This window comes from Furipterus horrens, unplaced genomic scaffold, assembly GCF_987537825.1.
Source record: "Furipterus horrens unplaced genomic scaffold, mFurHor1.1.pri manual_scaffold_5, whole genome shotgun sequence".
Classification (NCBI taxonomy): Eukaryota; Metazoa; Chordata; class Mammalia; order Chiroptera; family Furipteridae; genus Furipterus; species Furipterus horrens.
The window spans coordinates 1,150,262-1,171,594 of record NW_028327175.1 but is presented as its reverse complement, the minus strand read 5'-3'; the positions used below and the strand labels follow the sequence as shown (position 1 = coordinate 1,171,594).

The 21,333-nt window shown below is 58.9% G+C and overlaps 1 protein-coding gene across 1 annotated transcript in view; it reads right to left on the bottom strand.

Annotated features, from left to right (window-relative positions):
• IL6ST (interleukin 6 cytokine family signal transducer) overlaps window positions 1-20,741 on the bottom strand; it is a 38,350-nt gene extending 17,609 nt beyond the window's left edge. The window contains exons 1-4 of the mRNA XM_090276108.1: window positions 20,683-20,741; window positions 8,989-9,067; window positions 2,439-2,744; window positions 1,513-1,633 (exon numbers count right to left, since the gene is read on the bottom strand). Coding sequence (XP_090132234.1) covers window positions 1,513-1,633; window positions 2,439-2,744; window positions 8,989-9,052 — 491 coding nt within the window. The 5' untranslated portion in view covers window positions 9,053-9,067; window positions 20,683-20,741. The remainder of the gene's footprint in view (window positions 1-1,512; window positions 1,634-2,438; window positions 2,745-8,988; window positions 9,068-20,682) is intronic.
• Between the last annotated feature and the right edge of the window lie 592 nt (window positions 20,742-21,333).

Sequence of the window (21,333 nt, the reverse complement as noted above, 5' to 3'; positions counted from 1 at the left end):
ACTAAGCACAGATGAAGTAACCGAGTATCAAGAAGAATAACCGTAACAGACTGAAACACATCAGAATGTTTTAAAACATGAATTCTGAACGAAGGGGGAAACCCTTCACTATCTACCTTTGGAAGATACTGGGGAATCAAGTCATTATGACGCAGGTGAATGAAAGTCACTATTAAGACCATTCTGCTTGTCTTACATACACGGTACCACCCAGTGACGGAGAGCCACCGAAGGGAGGCTGTGGGCATTTCCGGTTAAACGGACAGACAGACGGGCACGATTCTGCACCTCAGACACCCTGCGTGAGCCTTTCAGGGCAGGACGGTCAGATCCCCCAAACCCTCTGCTGAGTCATAAAGCCCTTTCCCAAAGCCACACTATCTGATCCCGCCCACACGACACTCTGAACAGGCAACAACGCAGAGTGAAGAAAACCAGACGGGGGTGCCCGTGGGGCGGGGCTGGGACCGACGGGCGTGGCCTCGCAGACCCTCTGGGGTGTGAGTGACGGTCTGAGTGACACAGGTGCGCTCCAGTAAAACTCACTAAATGATACACTGAAGACCTCTAAGGACTCGCATATTTAAGACATACACCAATTTTACCAAAAGGTAAACACATACCTGTGCACACCTGCTTCATTCCCTCTAATAAATGACACACATGCTGGCGCGTTGAATGTCTGCAGCTCGCTTCAAGGTATAAAGAAAGGACAGACTGGTAGGTGGGGGTGGGGGGGGCGCATGAACAGACGCGCCATCAAGCAAACACGCGAGGCACCCCTGTCCCCGTGAACCCAGGCGGTGGCACGGACAGCGCTTTCCGCCTCCACGGCCGACAAGGCGCACAGGGAATTCTAGGACGGACAGGCCAGGCTGGCACCACCGCGCAGTCCCAGCATCAGAGCGCGGAAGACCAGCAAACTCCACGTGCTGGCTCCTGACGGAACGCAGCACTCCTATTAGGAATTTCTGAAAAGACGTCAAAGCTGAACTTGATCTCATTGCAACTGTTAGGGAATAAAGGGACAGGAACGTTGCACAACGTAAAACCGTCGTCTGAGAGCTGGCTACAGAGAAGAGAGAAGCAGGTGGAGCCACAGCGAGAGGGAGGACGCGCCGTCTGCGCAGATTATTCACGTCCCGGTTTGTATTTACAAGACAGCAGGGGGAAGGCACACCACTGGGAGTGTGGGGACAATGGGGTGATTTTTCAGGTATCCTTATCCTCCGGAGCACGTGCCGCAGTGTTTGCTGCTGAGTGGCAGAACGACTGAGGGGTCCTTTCAGACGGGCTCGGGCGGGTGCGTACAGGACGCCGGTCCTGTGCAGACCCTTCCTGAAACCGGAGGGTGGGCACATGGGGTCTATTACACTGTTCTGCTGTGTCAGATGGTCTCCCACGAAACATAAAATAAAATGCTTAAAAATTTGCCTTCAATGTAACTACCGGAGGAAATAGAAACTCGTTAACTTAGTGAATTCAGCACACAGCAAGCCTAACACGACTTGCCATTCAGACTTCAGGGTGAAGTTGGTCGCCAGGTATGTGTCCCTCCCCGGGTCCCATTGGCACGTCATCCTCTTCCCTTCGTTCACGATGCAGCTCAGGTTTGCAGGTTTTTCTGGAGGCACTAGAAGGAAAAAATTAGCAGCTTTCAAAAAGCTTTGAACCACAAATAACATGCAACTTATAGAGTACCCAAGAAAGTTACAACCTATATTAGGAAAAAGAGCCCAGGCAAAAAGTGAGGACCTAATAGAAGACTGGTGCCTAAAAAATTAATTTTTAATTAAACGCAAACTTCTTTCGAGAGAGTAGTACACATTTTCTATCATAACCGTCATTAACTAGTATGTTGCAAATTAATTTTCTACATAAATAACTAAAGAGTATCAATTGATTTCTCCAAGTGTGTTTCAAAAAGCAGTATTGGCATATCAGTAAGCGGCTGCTAAACAGAAGCAAAGACGCCTCCTCTCTGCTCCTCCTCTTACCGCCGCCCCAGACTCTGCCGAAGGAAACACAGATGCACAGTTCTGGCTGGGGCAACGCGGACACCTGAGGCCCCTCCCAGACCCGGGGCGCGGTCGCTCCGACCCAGGGGGGCTCCCCAGGGGGTGGCGGAACGTGCGTTTCTCGGCCATTAAGACACTGACAGTCACTCCGGTCCAGCTGCAGGTGCAGCTCAGCAGTCCCCTCTCGGGAGCCTCCGGCCGAGGACTGTCCTAGAGAACTGACAGGGGCCTGGCTTTCAGGGAAGAGTCATCTAAAGCTCGTGCTGCTTTTTCGGTTTTTCTGCCTACGTGTAACGAAACTGTCGTCCCGCGTCTGAGCTGACTTTTAAAAACCAAGTATGTCCAGAAGCCAGCGGCCCCACAGGCCCCCGCGTTTCAGAGCCCGCGCCCCGCGCCCGTGGCCGACGCACCCCCACTCACAGCCCGCCACCACGCGGATCCCGTAGACGTTCTGGTTGATCTGCTCGAACGTGCGGATGTTGCAGGTGAGCTGGACGCTCAGCGCAGACACGTCTGTGAGGGTGACACTGGACGCTGATCTGTTCACGACCGTGTACTGCTCGTGCGGGATTGTGACGTGTCTCGTCTTCCAGAAGATGTGCCTGGCGTCCACGTGGTAGGCGTCCATGCACTGCTCCTTCAGCACACACACCGCCGTGAGGTTGGCGCCGAGCGGCACGACGGGCGCCTCCGGGTCGATGCGGCCGCAGGTGTCGAGGAGCGCGCCTGGAACGAGCGGGACGGGGCGCGTGAGGGCGGCGGGGCTCTGCGGGCACAGGCGCACTCGGGGCCCGGCAGTCCCCCCGCCTCACGGAAACAGCCCTGGACACTGAGGAAGACGCAGCACACAGTGAAAACCGGGATTCAACGCTGAAGACTGTAAAGACGTGAACAACCCCAGGGACTACGCAGGAGGGTAACGAGGAAGAGCCCAGGCGCGCTTCAGCCCGGCAGGCAGGGTCCGTCCATTCGGAGCCCGCGCTGGCCCGGACCCTCCCTGGGCAGGCGGCCAGCCCGCTCCTGTCCAGCCCCCGCCCTGCTGGGCTGCGGGGGCCACAGAGGACGGTCCACGCCATTCCGGCGTCAAAATTCAGACAAGCAAGGAAACAGCAAGGGCGCCAGACAAAACAAGATGAGCCGTAATAGCAAGTGGATAAGAAAAGACCCCAGAGGACACACAAAGAACCAGGCTACATAAAAAAGCACAATCAGACCCCTACCCCCAGCCCTGCCCCACTTGCAACAGCGTCTCACACACGCCCACCGAGCTGGCCCGCAGGCGTTTGAACAGACAAGCCTGAAACCAGAGGTGCCCAGCCCCAACCCCACCGGGTCACCCGGGCCAGGGGCCTCCAGCCTGCGGCGATGGGACCGCCTGAGTACGTGGGTCACCTCTCTTTCCCGGCCCTGCTCTGGCTGTCACGTCCCGTGGCCTGACCTCAACGCGGTTCCCCCAGACGGCTGCTGGAGCCACTTCCCCGCTTTGTTTAACAGCGACCTAGTCCCACTGAGGTGCAAGCCCCAGCGCGGTGGCAGCAGGACTCCCCTTTCTGCAGCCTCCCTGTCCAGAAACGGAAGGCAGCTCTCCCCGGGGAGTCTTCACGTCTTCTGGGATTTGGCCTCAGGTATGTAAGCACCTGCTGGGGGGCCTGGTACTCACAGGCCCCCGAAAGGCGGACTCTCTATCACCACCACCACTGCTCCGAGAGACGAGGGACCCAGCCACCCCGGCAGGGCGGGGAAGGCTCCTTAGGAGGGACCGGCCCGCGCACTTAAGACAGAACATGAATCCGAGAAGAGCTCTGGAGATCGCTGACTTCGACCCTTTCGTGCAGGAAGAAAGCAGAGCCAGGGGCCAGGTGGACCCTTCACACCCAGCGCGGTCCCAAGCGAGGAGGCACAGAGGGCTAGACTACTCGGTACCCTACAAAGCCCGACAAAGTATTTTCCAATTCTGCGTCTCCCGGAGTCGGCAGGCAGAGTTAGAAGCAGTGGTGGAGTCACGGCTGTGCCCGAGCGGCTCCTCGGCCCGCCCGACCCCCCAGGGCCCAGACTGGAGCGGGCTTCTGTGTCCAAGGGTGCAGCGGGGCCTGCTCTCCGGCCTTGCCAGGGCCCCCTGCGGCTCCCGCCGCCCCGCGCGCAGACCCTCACCACCCCCACGTGCGCAGGACTGCGCCGGCGCCTGCGACGCTGGGCCCGTCCGCACATGGCCGAGACCACACCGGCTCCTGGGTCAAATCAGAAACCATAAACATGAAACAGAATTCAGAGCATTAAAGGACGCAGGCGTAACCAGAGACCCAGTGTCACCAATCGGTGCCACACAGAATGAGGGAAATACTAGAATGCACAAATGTTCAGTTTCTGAAGAGAAAAACAGGCTCATTAGAACCATCCCATTCCAAACCAACCCCATTCTAACAGGGCTACCCGTTATCTGAGATTAAATTTTAGAACGAGTGTTTTCTTTTTTTAATTCAGAAAGGTATTTGATAAAATTAGTTGGAGCATTCATTTGGAGAAGCTGGGATGTAGAGCAGAATATACTATAACTGATCTTAGAATAAACATAATGAAACTGCTGACGTTTGGCTGTTGCTTATACACAAAACCAGAAATGTCACGGGTTCCAGCCTGGGTGTCTCCTTGGTCAACACCTCACATGCGAGGTCTGTCCACAAAGTACCCAGCCACGCACTATGAAACACATTTATTGAAGAGACAAGACACAAGAAACAGTGTACACAGGACAATGACACCTCAGTCCCCTTCAGCAGGCACCTTGGGACCTCACACAGTTCTCCCAAATGCCATCAGCTGCCCTGTCATATATCCCTGAATCTCATTGACAGTCTGAAATCTCTTTCCTTTCATAGGTGATTTTAGTTTTGGGAAAAGCCAGAAGTCACAGGGCGCCAAATCTGGGCTGTAGCGGGGCTGGGTCACCTGGTGATTTGATGTTTTATCAAAAAACTCTGCACGAGACGTGATGCATGAGGGGGTGCACAGTCATGATGAAACTGCCAATCACCAGTTGCCCACAGCTGCAGCCTCTGAGTCATCCAAATAGTTTCCGTGGAGGAACATTCAAGCTTAAGGCAAAATCTGATGCAGAGTCGTTGCTCCACCCACTCAGTCGCAGCACACACACTCTCTCAATGGCGTCTACAGCCCCCACTGACTAGTACAGTGAAGGCGCCATTGTTCACACATGCGCGTTCCAGTCCGCTCTCCTGGGCTGCCAGATTACGCTGATGTCTTGTAAACTGTTCTCATTATATTAATAACGGCTGGACTTTTCTGGACAGGCCTTGGACATAAAGAGCACTGACTGGGAGACAGTCAGTGGGGGGAAGCCAGTGACATACACAGACGTGCTGCCCTCTGTCCTTGGCTACAATTGTACTTCATCCCACCCCACACTCCTCCTCCTCCTCTTCTTTTTCTCCTCACCTGAGGGCATGCTCACAAGTTTACAGCGATGGGAAGGGAGGAACTCAGACGGAGGGAAACTGCTATGTGAGAAACACCCACCATTGCCACTTGCAGGCGCCCTGACCAGGGCCCAAACCCACAACCGAGGCCTGTGCCCTGACTGGGAATCGAACCCGCGTCCTTTCAGTTTACGGGATGACGGCCCAGCCCCTGAGCCGCTCGGGCCCGGGTACACACGCTCTTCTTAGTGGGACCGGCACTCCTTCCACAGAGAAGTGCGGCCAACCTCTGCGCCTGTGCTCAGACCTGCATGGGGGCGTTTGTCTGCCCCAGGCAACGGTGTGCGGCGTGACCCCCAGGGGTGGGGGCTAAAAAACTACAACCTCTGACAAGCTCTCCTCTTCTCTTGGGACACTTGCCCTGGAACCCAGCCGAGGCCACAGGAGAGACCGCGTGTGGTGTTCTGGCGAACAGCCCAGCACGGCCCTCCGCCCACAGCCGGCAGCGGCACCACCAGCCAGCGCGTGGCCTTCCGAGGATGCGAGCCCCCGCCTCTGCAGGTGCCAGCTGAGGACCCCAGATGCACCCCGCTGGCTGTGCCCATCTGTGGTCCGGACCCACAGAAGCTGTGAGAAGCCATGATTACTGTCGTGAGCCACGGAGTCTGCAGTGATTTGTGAGGCAGCCACAGATAAGCAGTCCAGTTAGTCTCAACATTTTCATCCAGAACTTGGGCAAAAACAGGAGGACTCGCGCACTTAAAACAAATGAGCAGAGGCTGAGGAGGATGGCCAGCAGGCTGGGGGGACAGCGTCGGGCAGAGGGGCTGAACCTAACCCAGGGAACCTTGCAGGGGATGACAGTCTCTCCTCTTTCCAGTGTGACAAGAACAAACACAGGCGGACAGAGAAAGGGCTTTAATGTAACCCCCATGAACTCTACCTGCGAGTCTCCCCTGCCCTGAGCTTGGCCGGCTGCTACGCTGATCACAGCTGGCGACAGCGACGTTGCTTTAATAAAAACAACATTCCAATCAGAGTATTTATTTTTCCGAAGTGCATTTTACTCAAACCTTAGTAACAATTCTCTAAGTACTGTCCTTCCATTAAGCACCCAGTAGGCAGACACTATCCAGATGCCTCCTACAGACTAACTCACTCCATCTTCACAGTAACCCGAGGGGGCGGGGCCCCCCCTTCCCCACCCTCCGGACCCAGACACAGAGGCGGCGGTGCGGAGGCAGGGCAGGCCATGCTGCATGTGTGACGTGGTGGCGTGGAGGCGGGGCAGGCTGTGTGCATGCGTGACGTGGTGGCGCGTAGGCGGGGCAGGCTGTGCTGCATGCGTGACGTGGTGGTGCTGGAGGGCCAGGAGGGTGACAGGCAGATTTTCTATATCTTCATTTAAAAAAAAAATTTCCCCTTCCCCACTTCAAAGTTATTGTTCCTATAGCTAAACAACATTTAGAATTAAAGTGTTTCAATTCAAATTATGCAAATCACTATTTATCAGGAGCATTTTTGACTTCTGGCCAAGATGGAGGCCTAGACAGACACGCTGCGTCTCCCTCCACAACCAAGAAGGAACACAACGACCTCAACACTAGAAACAACCAGAAGTTGCAAAAAAATAAAGTGCATGGAAGTCCAGCAAACAAGGATATAAAGAAATACTCACCCAGACAGGTAGGAGGGGCGGAGAGGACACAGTGTGGTGGCAGCAGTGGCAGCAGTGGCAGCAGCAGGCCGGCAGAAAGCGCAGTCACAAGTTTTAAAAAGTCAGGAGGGACACCTGGGGAGCACTCCCAGCTCCTTACCAGACCACACAGCTCGCGGTCCCAGCACTGGGGAAAATCAAGCCTCATTGCTTCTGACTGTGCAGACTAGTGGGAGTTGGGGTGGAGGAGGAGGCTCCTGGTCTCTCAGCAGAGTCCACTGGTTTAAAGGGCCCCCACGGTCCTAGAGCATTTGCAGACCCACCCACTCCGGGAACAACGGCCAGGGCAGCAGCTAGAGGTGCCAGTAAAGTGGGAGAAGTGCCTGGAAAAGGGGCGAGTGCTAAGCAAGCAGTATTGTTTCCTCTGACTCCTCCTCCACACACAGCACCACAACGTGGTGAAACAGGTCGCCCTCAACTGACGAATCCCTAAGGCTTCACCCCTTACAATGTAACAGGAGCAACAGCTCTACCTAAGACACAAAGGGAAACACACACAGGAGCCTGTCAGAATGAGGAGACAGAGAAGTATGGCCCAAAAGGGGAAATAGATCAAGGTTCCAGTGGGAAAACTAAGTGACGAGGAGATAGCCAACCTCACAGACGCAGAGTTCAAAACACTGGTGATAAAGATGCTCACAGGCTTGACAGATATGCTTGAGTATGGCAGACGCATAAGAGAAGAAGTGAGGACTATGCTAAGTGAAACGAAGAAAAATCCACACAAAACCAATGGTGAAGGGAAGGAAACCGGGGCTCAAATCAATGATTTGGAACATAAGGAAGAAAAAAACAGTCACCCAGTGCAGAATGAGGAAGCAAGAATTGAAAAGTAGGAGGAAAACTTCCCAAATTTTGCGAAGGAGATGGACATACAGGTCTGGGAAGCACGGAGGGTCCCAGGCGAGCTGGACCAGAGGGGACCACACCAGGACGCATCATGATTGAGAAGCCAAAGGTGAAAGATAAAGACAGAGTTCTGGGGGCAGCAAGAGAGAGGCAGAGAGTTGCCTACAGGGGGTGCCTATAGGACCATCAGCTGATTTCTCAGAGGACGCTTTGCAGGCAGGAAGGGACTGGCAAGCAGTATTCAATGGGATGAAAGGCAACCTGCAACCAAGATTACTCTACCCAGCAAAACCATCATTAGTATAGAAGGGCAGACGAAGTGCTTCCCAGACAAGGTAAAGTTAAAGGAGCTTATCATCACTAAGTGATTATTATATGAAATGTCAAAGGGGACTTACTTAAGAAAAAGAAGATCAAAACTATGGAAACTTAAAATGACAACAAACTAACAACCATCAACAACTGGATCTAAAAAACAAAAAAACAACCAGAACAGGAACAGAATCACAGGTATGGGGATCATTTGGAGGGATATCAGCTGGGAGGGGAAGGGGGAGAAATGGGGAAAAGGTGCAAGGACTAAGAAGCATAATCGGTTGGTACAAAATAGACAAGGGGAGTTAAGAATAATATAGGAAAGGGTGAAGCCAAAGAACTTATATGCGCAACCCATGCACATGAACTAAGGGGGGTGGGATTGTTGGAGGGTAGGGGGTACTGGGCGGAGGGGAGCAAAGGGGGGGGAAAAAACTGGAACTACTCTAACAGCATAATCAATAAAATATACTTAAGAAAAAAAAAAAAAACTTTCACTTCCTGAAATCACTTTAAAACGGCATCAGGCTCTTAATAACGACCCTAAGAGTGAGTGTGTGTGCACCATGACAGTTACCGAGCACCAGCGTCACCGCGCCCGCTGCAGGGAGACGGCCCGATCTCAGGGCGGGGGCCGGGCTCCCGGGAGCCTTACCTAGCGCCCCAGCGGTGAGGAGCAGGAGCGCGGCCTGCACCGTCCAAGTCTGCAACGCCAACATCTTGCGTGGATTTCCCTGTAAAGACACGTGTAACATGATTTTTAGTATTTTTTCTCTTATTGCACCTAAGTTAAGACACTTTCTAAAGCTCTTCTGTTGCCAGTGCAGAGCTGTTTTCTAAAAGGTGGTACATTCTTATTAGGAGGCAGAAAACTTTAAGTCTCCCAAACATTTTCGTTTATCCCCACTGAAGGCATAGCTCCGTAAGATATTGCTGGAAACCCTGCTTTGTGCACTGGGGTGAATTAAAAGAACTCTGTGACCAGCTGCTCGGAGACCGAGCTCCCCAGAGACAGGCTGTGGGCAGCCTCACCAGCTCCCTCACGAAACGGAGAAACAAGTTTCTAATTCACAGCACAACTGGAAATACCCTGGTCTGCGCAGAATGCCTACAACTCACTAAAAAACCCCAACACCTACTAGAAAAACAGGAAAGGCAAGGTGAACAGGCAATTCGTAGCAAAGGAAACACGAGTAATTCAAACATGTGAAATACTTTCAACCTCACTCATAACGGAAGACGCACACTAAACCCCGTGGAGGAACGCGGGGGACCCAGACACTGGAAAACAACCGCGCTTCTCTGCCCGGGGAGAGGCGCACCGTAAGGTGAAAACACCCGTCCTCACGAAGACCCGCACTCAGCTGCCTCAGCAGCCCAGTCCTGACAGCCCTGACCCGGGCCTGCCCGAATGGCAGGACCCCTCTTCCCACCAGGGGGTAAGCCAGCGAGAGGCGCAGCGGGCAGAGGACTCCCCGAGGCCCAAGCCCCCATTGGGACTCCACTCCCAGGGAAGGCCACAGGTGGGAGCACGCATGGAGGGCTGGCTGGGTGGGGAGGGACAAGTGGAAGGGGCCCAAAGGAGCTGGGGGGACAGATGCTCTACGAGCTGACTGTGGTGGTGACGGCAAGACTCCACGTGTGTCAGGACCCCGATGTGTGTCTGAGCGGTGAGGGCCAGGCTTCACCTCTCGGTGCAGTTTACCGGGCGCCAGCGTCGCAGGTATGGGCTGGCAGCCGGCACGAGACTCCTGCGGAGACAGGGGCCCGATGGCCTGCACCGGCGGCAGCAGCAGTGGCCTCAGCACTCCCAGCGCCTGCTGCCCGAGCCCCGGTCCCCACACAGCGCTGTCCAGGGCAGGTGACACCTGGGTCGCAGTGTGGCCGTGACTTGTCAGGCGGCAGTAAGGAGGCCGGCCCTTCACCCCGGAGGGAGATGACGCCTCTCCTTGCCACGGCTGAGCGCGAGCCAGCGCCCCGCTCCCGGACATGCGGCGCCAGTTCTGCTTTCCAAGCACCTGGGAAATACTGTCTGAAAAGAGGTGAGCGGGGCTTTTACTCCTAAGAAATGCAGGAGACCCACGGAAGAGTTTCCTACCTTCCTCTATGCTACAAGTTGGTGAGTTTTATTGTTTAAAACGCTCAGTGGGTTGGAGCGCTGCCCCGCACACCAAAAAGGCTGCAGTTTGATCCCCAGTTGGGGCGCGTGTGTGACACAGCCGGCCGACTGCTCTCTCTCCCGTCAATGTTTCTCTCCCCCTCCGTCTCTCTAGAAAGGAAAAAATCAATAAGCGTGTCCTCAGGTGAGGACTATAGAGTTAGACCTCAACACGGTGTACGGCCAAAAGGGAGTGTGTCCAGGACACGTGCGGGCAGGCGGACACAGGTTTTATCCAGAAAAGCGGAAAGGCAGCAGCCACAACCGCCTGGAAGCCGGACGCACCCACCGTGGCACATCATGCCCGCGTCGTGGTGGTCCCGAGCGGATGAGAATCCCTGACAGGTCCTCACCAGAGCGTGACTGAATCTCACACGCAGGGGAGAAGAAACCAGATGCAGAGAGGTCTGTTCTGCGCGCTTCCCCGCGTCAGACGGTCAGACAGGCCAACGGTGCGGCGGCAGAAGCCCGGGCGGGGGAGAGGCCGAGGGAGCCCCCGGGACGCGGGGTGCGGCTGCACCCTGATCGGGGCGGTGAAGCTCCGGGAGCCGCGTGGGCATGTGTGGACGGTGTGCTCAGCGAAAGCAGTGTCCACGCACACTGCCCGCTGTCCCGCTCCCGGCAGTGCTGGCGGCAACATGGGAACTGAAGGGACAGCACTCGGCTGCCCTGAGGTCACGTGCCAACCAGAGGGCAAGCAGGCGAGCCAGCGCGTCTCACAGTCTGTGAGTCAGACCCACGCAGACACCGCGCGGCCACCTCAGCACTGCCCGTGACAGCTGCCACACACGGGGTCGGCACCCCTCCGAGCGCTGCACCCCAGACGGGGGCAGACGCCCCACCACAGCCGGTGTTCAGCGGCGACAGGCAGGAGCAGCCCGAGGTCCCGCAGGGGCCTAGGACAGCGACGCAGGCCGAGCGCGGTGTGACGTGGCCGCAGAGGCAGCTGTGTGTGCACAAACGCAACGGCACCCACAGGGATGTCAGGGGACAGAACAGCGCTTGGTATCTGTGGGCGGAGAGAGCAGCAGAGGCAATGCAACACACATGCGTGTCCTGCAGACGCACAGCGTCCCCAGGGCACAAGGCCAACCACTGGCTCCCGCGGGGGCTGTCAGACACCGGGCGGCAGGGACGCGCTCCTGTCCACGCTGCGCCTTCCGACGCTCGGTCTCAAAGCAAACGCAATTCACATGAAAAATACTTCGGGGGGTGGAGGTAGGAGAGGTGAGGGGGATCAATGGTCATAGAAAACAGTAAGTAAAAACACACACCTAACGTGCAAGCTTCCTCTCCCAACAAAACTATGCACCTCGTGGGGGGCCCCACACAGCACGCCTGGACACGGCACTGTCTTACTAAATGTAAGTGCGCACTCGACCGCATACCCCGGCCCCGGGATGGCACCTCCATGCCACGACCACTTGGTTCCGACGTGCGGGGCCCCCTCGGGGAGGGCGCAGAGGCCCGAGCGGCCGGGGTCACTCTCCGCCACCTGGTCTCAGCCTCCGCTTCCCGACCGTACAAAGTCCCCATCAGAGGAAGCCAGCCTGTCACAAGGCTGTCGCTCACACCCATCTGAGCACCCGGCAGGGCGGTGTGAGCCGCGCCGCCTGAGCCCCCACGCTGTCCCGACCACCAGGCCCCCGGGCACCGTGCTGACACCGTCGCAAGGGTTCGCTGCGGCTCCTGAGACTCGGCGCCTTCCTCCAACAAAGCTCTGAAGCGCGGGGCCCCATGAAGGCAGCGACGGCAGCTCCGAAGCAGCTTCCTTTCCTGCACGGGGCGTGCCAAGGAGAACGGGCGAAGGCCAGCCTCACACTGTGGCCGTGAGGAAGTGACGGCCCCGATTTCTGAAGAACAGTCACTGAGATGTGATGAAACGAAGGGGCCTCTGTAAATGAACTTGATTCCACACCTAACCTGAGAGGCGGACACACAGCAGTCCTATCTAAAACGCTGCACAATACGGCCCTGGACGGGGGGCTCCGTCAGTTGGGGCGTCGCCCTGGACACCAAAAGGCTGGGGGTTCGGCCCCGGTCACAGCACATGCAGGAGCAGCCAATGGCTGTTTCTCTCTCCACTACACCCTCTCTAAAACCAATAAAAAGCATCCTTGGGGGAGGATTATAAAAAAACATTATATGATGTGCAATATATTCAACTTGGACTTCTCTTAAAATTGACGGCCCGGGCAGTACTCTGCTTCTCCCCCTCTAATTCTGTGACAGTCAGTATTCCCTTTAAGATCTACGGTTAGCACACCCCTCCCCCATCTCCTGCAGAACCGTCCTGTCTACGCCGTAACCACGCAGAGCACGCACTGATGCTGGCATCTGCGTGTTGTCTGTGCAGCGCCCACGAAGCCAAGGAGGCAGGACTCCAGACCGTGGGTCAAGGGTGGGCCCGTCCGCCTCCGAGCGACGCCCCGTGGCTGCAGCTCGGCCACGTGCCGGGGGGCCCGCAGGACGCGGGGGAGCAGCTCTCTGCTCCTGACCCCCGTGGACTAGTGCGAGCCCCCCCCGAGGTGTGCATTTGCGCTCATTTCACTCCCAAGTGTTTTCTCAAACAGGAGGAAGAGCAGTGGAGCTATAACTGGTGAGTATTTGTTAGTTTTGGCCTTTACAGATTATTTTTACTATGCTGACTGTGTTTTTTCCGTTTTCCCCCTTTGACACTGACCCAAAGACAGAACGGAAAGGCGGGAATGTGTCAGCCTGACACCGCAGGGGAGGAGCTGCGTCTGCATGAGCTTGTCACTGCAGCAGCGTCGCAGCTGGGACCGCGGGACGGCAGGGGAACCGCCGCCACCCAGAAGGCAAAGCGACGTCTGCCGGGGGACCGCGCTGGGCCGTGCGCCGGACGGGGCCCGCCAGCACAGTCGCTGCCGGGCACAGGAAGGGTCACTGGGAATAAACCTGAAAACGCGGATCATGCCTACATTCTACTGACTGACTGTACAGTCGCCCAGCTCTGCCCTCTGCCATCAGCGCTGACTGAGAACTCACAGCGTCTGACACTTGGGTACACTCGGCAGCACAAAGTGCTTTCACAGAAGTCACTCACTGGACGCTTCTGAAGGCCCAGAGGAGCAGGTGGATGGGGCAGGGAGTACTTTCTTCTTTTAAACAGCAGTTTTCGGAGGAGCTGCAGGTGCGCAGCAGAGCTGAGAGGAAGGTACCCAGGTTTGCCATGTGGGTACCCCCTGCCCCCCACACATACAGCCTCACCCGCTCTCACCAGGGATGAACCCTCAGTGACATGCTGGTCACCCCAAACCTACAGCTTTCCTTAGGCGTCACTCTTGCTAGGACACGTCCTGGGGTTTGCAATGACAGAGGTTAGTTGCTGGGGCCTGACGACAGAAATACAGACACTCAGACTGGACCCCGTTCCGCGTGGGCCTCACTGGGAGAGGGGGGAGCCTGCCCAGAAAGCCGGCTTCCCCACCCCAACGGTGTGTGCGTCTCTGAAATCCCTGCTGGGAGGCTCTCAGGCCTCCAGGAAGCATCGGATTTTAGAGACCTTCTGAGCTCCAGCAGAAAGCAGTTCCCTGAACACCTGTACGAAAGCACACAGATGTCCTATTGCTCTGACGCCTACGTGGAAGATGGGGTCCCCGGGCCGAACCCAAGCCTCCCCGACGTCCAGGGAGCAGTGCAGAAACGTGGAAGGGCCTTGTTGTGCAGCCTGCCGACGCCGACAAAGCAAACCTGTAACAGCCACACCCGTCGCCCTTAGCGACACCGTGAGGCTGCCCGGCTACCCAAAGCACGCGGGGGCAGAAGTTAAGTCTAAGGTGTGCTCAGCACCGGGTTAAATTCTGGCTGAAGTGGAGGTGGTTCCTCTTTGAAACCTAACAAGATAACTTCAAACTTGGGCAAAGAGCTGAACCTTCCATTATTGTTTCAGACATATTAAGCCTCTGATATAATTTAATAACATTCGGAAATTAAATTTATAACAATGTATTTTAAAATGCAAAGGAAATAATTATTTTTAAATTTCCAGGTAAACAAATGGAAAAAGGTCATGGGAACGTCCTCTGTAATCCCACCAAGAGAACGACTAAATAATTTCGTAGATAACTTTGCAAAATGTTCTTTTTATTTTTTTAGTTCAGCACGGCCGCAACTACTTTAGCCTGGAAAAAGAAAAACCACCAAAAATCTTTTTAAAAAACCCCACCCTCCCACACCCTCCCTCTGGCAGCCATCAGCTGTGTTCTGTGTCTGAGTCTGTTTGTTTTGGTTATTCAGTTATTTCTCTTCTAGATCCCATATGGAAGTGGGGTCACATGGTGCCCATCTGTCCCCGTCTGGCTTACTGCACTCAGCCCTCCAGGTCCACCCGTGCTGCTGCAAATGGCAAGACTTCGCTTCTTTTCACCACTAACACTCCCTACACACGTGTGCCGCGTCTTCTCCACCCAGCCGTTCCCGGTGCACGGCCACGGCGGCCGTAAGTAACGCTGCACTGAACACAGCAGTGCGTGCAGCGCACAGAACTGTCTATCAGCACGCCTTTATGTTGCACAAATACGTGCTGTCTTCCTTTGTAAGAACGGGACCCCGACAGTCTGGTGACTTGCTCTCTCCCCTCAACACTGCCGACGGGACACTTCCTACGCCGGCACAGAGGTGATTCCTTGTAGCTTTGCTCAAACTCACCCTCGCACCCAGGTCTCCTGGGACCACCCCGTGTTGCTTAGGCCCCCCTTTCCTGTTCCTTCTCAACAGCACTTGGCACCTTCTAAAATCAGCCAGCAAACGTGTCTTGTAAGGAGCCAGGTAATCAATAATGTAGACTCTGTGGGCCCTGCAGTTGCTGGGAGCTGGTCAGCTCTGCCCCCAGAGCGCCAGGGCAGCCTTGCCAATGTGTAAACAAACGGGCAGGGCTGAGCTCCAATAACACTTTATCTACAAAACCCTAACACATTCTCCCTGAAAACACAGGAGAAGACCTCCGAGAATCTGGGTCAGGCAGAGATTTCTTAGACTCAATACGAATTGGTAAATTAAGACCTCATTAAAATGAAAGCTTCTCCTCTTTAAAAAACACTAGTAAGAGAATGAAAAGACAAGCCACAGATTGGGAGAAAATACGTACAAATCCATTTCCTAATTAAGACCCCTCCCAGAATATATTTTTAAAACTACCAAAACATAATGAGACTATAAACCTAATTAAAATCTCTGAAGAGACAGTTCACTGAAGAAGGATCTGGCTAAACAGCAAATACCACGTATTTTCCAAGAGAAATGAGAGCTATGTCCAAGCAAACACCTGGGGCTGGTTACATTACAGTTTGTTTATACACCAACATCTGATGCACCTGCCCACAGCAGGAAGTCCGTTCATTCATGTAGCAAACATAAAGAGATTTCTACGCTGGGTATGACTCTAGACGCTGGGAACACAGCAGAGAGCCAAGCCGGCCGCCGGTGACATCGGTGACAGCCCCGTTTCCAAGCAGGGCCCCCTCTGAGGTGCCGGGTTGGGACGTCACCACACAGCGCTCGGCCCTCGCGGGCCTGCGGCGCACACTCACGGGACAGTGGCAGCGGCTGCTGGGTCAGAGCCCACACCGAGCACCCTCCGTAGGGTACAAACGAGGAGCACCCTATCAAAGCCAGGACCCCAGAGAGGTGCCTGCAGTCACCCTTATTCCACCCAGTTCTAGAGGGCTTGCCCCCAAATACACAAACAAATCAGATAAATCTGGGGGAAGCCGTGGGGATGACATGATCATCCAGCAGGAAAAGGAATGAGAATCAAATGCCAAGCCCCGTCGTGCGTTTACTACAATAGCTGAACAAAGGCTCGCCAAAGATGGAGTCCTCCTGTGTACTCGTAACATGCAGTTAGAAAATGTAATAAAAAACTCCTACTCACAGTAGCATCAAAAACTGTATCTAGGAAAAAACTCACCCGACTCTGGAGGAAACCGTAAAACCGTACTAGAAGTTTCACTACAAGACCTAAATTTCACGGAATGAAAAAACACGTACAGTGGAGACGTTGGTTCTTCACGAGTTAGTATTTTAACGCAACACAACTGCGGTCCGAACCGCACAGCGGTTACGGGACTTCACAAACCCATTGAAGATTTCGGATAAAATGTGACACAACAGCCAAGGGCCGAAATGACCAGCATTCCAATGACTAGACGCGGCCTCGAGGAGACATACCGCACCATAAAGTTACCGGGATTAAAGCACGGCTTTGGCGTAAAATAGGCAATTAAATCCATGGTATGAAATGAAAAGTACAGAGACAGACGTAGGGTTCAGGAGGGGCCTCCCCAGAATGCGCCACTCGGGCCCGCGGGCTACCTCGCCGCGGAGAACTGAACCTCGGGCCCTGCCTGGGGGGACTGTCGCGTCCAGGCCGTCGGCCCCGCCCCCCGCAGCCCCAGGGTGACCCTCGGCGCAGCACGGGCCCCTCTGTCTCCGAACCCCGTTTCCGCGGGGCTTCTGGCGCTCCCGTCTGCGGGCGCCCGCGGAGAAGGCACCGTCCTCAGGGCGACGACGGGAGGGCCGGCCCTGCTCCCGTCCTCCCAGCTGCGCACCTCCTCCCGCCCCGCGCGGACGACTTCCGCGTCACGGGGAAACGAGGGGCTGTTCGGGAACCAGTCCCGCGACGACCGACGCCACAGCGGACCGAGGAGCACGAAGAGCGCCCTCAGCCCAGAACCGCGCCCCCGGCGGCCCCGCACCCCCGGCAGAGTCCAGAGCGTCGGCAGGAAACGCACAGCCCGCGGGGCCCACGGTCCGGAGAGAAAGGCCTCACAGTCGCTCGGGGAAGCCGAACACGTGATTCCCGCCCTCACGGAGCTCAGAGGTCAGAGTTCAGAGGGTGCAAAGCGCGCAGGGCGCCACAAGGCGCTGGGAACACCCGCAGGAGACGGGACGCCCAGTCGGGAGGCGAGAGGCCGGCCTGGGGCCCCGCACCCCTGGGAGTCCGGGAGCGGGGCCGGGGGAACGCAGCTCCGGGGGGTCCCTGGGCGAGCGGCTGCGCTGGGGACGCCTGCGACAGGCCGCGGAGGGCGCCGGGAGTGGCCGTTTGAGCGGAGTGTGCCCACGGCGGCCCCGCGACGGGGCCCTGATGCGGAGAGGGGCCGCGCCGGCTCCGGGCGTGGGCACACGCGCTGCTCGGAAACACGGGGCTCTCCCACCCCGCACCCCACGGCGCGGCCACGCGTCACTGACCCTCACTGAGGCGGGCCGGGAACGAGCCGTGGAAAGGGAACTGGGCCCTGCGGCCCTGTCGCCAGCGCTTCCGAAGCGCTTCTGCCGTGTCAGCTCCTGCGTCACCGCGTCGCGCGGCTGCACCCGGCCCCCCCACCCCACGGTCCCCTTTGCCGAGTGCCCCGCTGGGTTTCTCTGACCTCCCGGCGGCGCAGGCCCCAAGCGCCCGGCACCCGCTGCCGGTCTGAGACGGCAGCTCCTCTGAAGCCACGAGGCCAGCCGCTCCCTGCAGAACAGTAACGGCGGCAGGCCGGGCGCTGCTCAACCCCGGCTCTGCCCGCCTCTGCAACGGCCTGTCCGACGCCAACGTGCCGAGCAGGTCTCAAACCAGCGCGCACGCGCGGTCACGCACACGCACAGGCAGATGCACACGCAGATGCACATGCACTCGCAGATGCACACGCATGATCACGCACACACACGCAGATGCACACGCACGGACACGCACAGGCAGATACACACGCACGGTCACGCACACGCGCACACGCAGATGCACGCGCGCGGTCACGCACACACACACGGACACGCGCACTCGCAGACGCACACGCACGGACACGCGCACACGCACACGCAGATGCACACACCTCTCTCTGCGAGCACAGCCCTCAGAGGGCCCCCAGCTAACGGCGTCCTTCCGGAACGGCCGAGGCGGCGGGGCGCGCGGCTCCTGCCGCCGCGCCAGCCCAGCTTTTCCCGGTCCCCAGGCTCTCCGAGGAGCCTTCCTTCTCACTGTCCCCTCCGCGCCCCGCCTTTCCTACGCCCCCTCCCCCGTGACCCACCCCGTCCAGGCACGAGCACCGCCTCCCTCCTCCCTCCAAACCACTGCGAACACGCTCGCCGGGGAAGCGTCTCTGGAACGTGAAGCTGTCACTCCATCATCTCGGCGACCGAGGAACCTACGGACCGGCTCCGGTGGGCGTGCCCGAACCACCCCCCCAGGTCTAAAGCTACCCTAAAGCCCGCACTCCGCCCTCCCCCGGCTGTAACGGCCTGCTCTGCAGAGCACCGCGCTCAGAACCCAACACGCTCCGAGGCACAGCAGAGCAGACCACGAGCAGCGGGTTTAGAAGGTCCCCGGGTCCGGCCTTTGTCCCCAAGGCCCTCGGGGAGGAGCAGTGCAGCCTCTCGACCAGGCGGGCGAGGTGCAGGTGCGGACCTGCCGTTTGTTAGCCACGCGGCACGAGGCTCGCTACTGCTACTGCCCGTGGTCACGCCTGGCCCTTTCCACGCAGACCTGCCTGTGGAGTGGACGCCCTTCCTCGCTCCCTTTACCCACACCCCTCCCAGGCTTCGCGGCCGACTCTGGCACGTCCTCGGGTCACCCCGGGGCTGCAAGCATCGCTCCCCGTTCTACCGCCCACAGCGTTTCCGGCATCGCTCTGCACTTAACGGACACCGCCTTGGCCCTGTAATTCCTCCCGTCTGCGGCTCTGTGGCGGTCCTGGGGGCGCCTCACAGCTCCCGGAGTCCCCGCAGCCGGAAGCGAGCGCTCCCTGGGGCCCTCCCTCGACCACAGGGCCCCTGCACGCACAGCGGGAGGTGTGAAGGCGCCAGGCTTCCCCAGGGGCCCAGCCGCAGGCCTGCGGGGGCCAGAGCGGCTGCCGCCAACAGAGGCCCCCCGGGAAGGCTCGCTCCCTGCAGGGGAGTCGCAGACCAGCCCCTCAGCTCCGGACCCAAGGGCGGCAGTGGGTCCTCTGAGACTTGGAAGTGCAGCGACCTAGGTGTCACGGGGACACAGCCTCAGCCTCCTCCTCCAGCCAGCGAGCTGTTACACCGTCTGTGACAGCCGACATTCGCGCTGACCCCGGGCTGCAGTGCAGAGGCCTCGGGAAGAGTCTTCCGGAAACCGAGGGCGCTGCAGTTCACAGCCACAAGTAAGAGCCGCACACACACGCCTCGCTCACGAGAAAACACTGTCGCCCGGCGGCAGCAGTCACGACACTTACGCTGCCCGCACGGAATCAAGTGCACGCACGGCTGCCAACGACGCAGACTCAGGCACGGGGAGCGCCGGTCCCGCCTTCCCGACACTGTCCCCATCGGCCGTCGGTGCCTTCCGCTTGTGACTGAAACGGGGGTCAAACCGCCCCCAGGACAAGCGCCGGGAAGCGCGCCCGCACTCCGCGTCCAGCTGCTTCTGCTGCCGTCCCGTCCCAGGGAACCGGCCCACACTCCGTCCGAACAGGAACGAGCGTGCCCGTCGAGGCTCAGACGACGCCGAAGGGCTCAGACGGGGCTCTGCGCCAACCGTTCCAAACGCAGCGCCGTACGAGCGCGGGGCGCGCTCACCACACGGCCCAGCCCGCGCCCCAGCCGCTCCGAAGGCTCCCGCGACGACCCCAACGACTGCTTTCCAATCTAGTCGCCGAAATGCCACACCGTCCCCACGGGTTCCCCCGGAACGGGTTTCCCTGCGAAGGCCGCCCGGAAAGAACCGGCGGCCGTCTTCCCCCGGGCGCAGACCGAGGCCCCGGCCCGGGCAGGGGGCACCGCGGAGGGAGTGCTGTGAGCCCCGCAAGGTCGGAGCCGTGGACACGGGCCGGGGCGGGAAGGGAGCCGAGGGCCGGTCCTGTAGCCCCAGGGGAGGCAGGGGCCGGGGAGGGGGGGGTGCCCGCGGAGCGCGCCCGTGTCTGCCGTGCGTCCGGCGTGGTGACTGTGTGTCTGCCGTGCCCGCGCGTGGCCGGCGAGGGGCTGCGTGTCGCACGGAGGTGCGCAGCGGGCGCTGAGATTTCCCGGGGGCAGAGCTGCGGGCTCCAGACTGGATGCGGGACCGGGTCGGAGGACTGCGGGGACTTCCCAGTGGGGACCAAGGGCTCGGGGAGCGCAGGAGCGGGGCGGGCGGGCGCCGCCCTCCAGTCCGGCCGCGCGGCCCCCGAGCGCCGCGTCCCAGGCAGTCCAGCCGCGCCCTCCCGCCGCGCGGCCCCGCGCCCGGCCCCTCACCTCCGGCGGGCGCCTCGCTCCTCGGTCTCCGCGGCCTCGTCCGCTCGGCGTCAGGCCCGGTCCGGCCCGTCGACAGGGCGGCCACGGGCCGCTCGGCTGGCTGCGCTCTGCGTCCCCGCTCGCCGCCCCTCCGCGGCCCACTCCGGCGTCCGGCAGACGCGGCACGCTGCCCTCCTCCCGGGCGGGACTTGCCGCCGGCCCCGCCCCGGCTCCGCGACCCCGACCTGAGCCCTGCGCGCTGATTGGTCGCTGCGGGCCCGGCGCGCCCGGCCATTGGCCCGACGGCCGCGCACGGCGAGGGGCGGGGCCTGACGCCCGCGATTCCCGGAACGCGGCTCCCAGCGTCCCGGATTCCGGCGTCGCCCGTGCGGGCGGGATCCAAGGGTCCCACCCCCCGCCCCCGGGCGGGCGGAGGAGCGGAAGGTCCCGTCCCTGCGAGGAGTGACAGGGGCGGGGGCCGAGGCCCGCAGCCGCCCGCCGCCTCCGTGCTCGCCGCGGCTGCGCTGCCTGCCCGCGGGCACAGGGCGCGAGGACCGCGGGCTCCCTGGGGACGGGATGGGACTCCTCGGGGACCGGGACTCGCCGACGCGACCGCAGGTGGCGGCCGCCGCGGCTTGGGTCCAGTCCTGGGCAAGGAGCCACGGTTCCCAG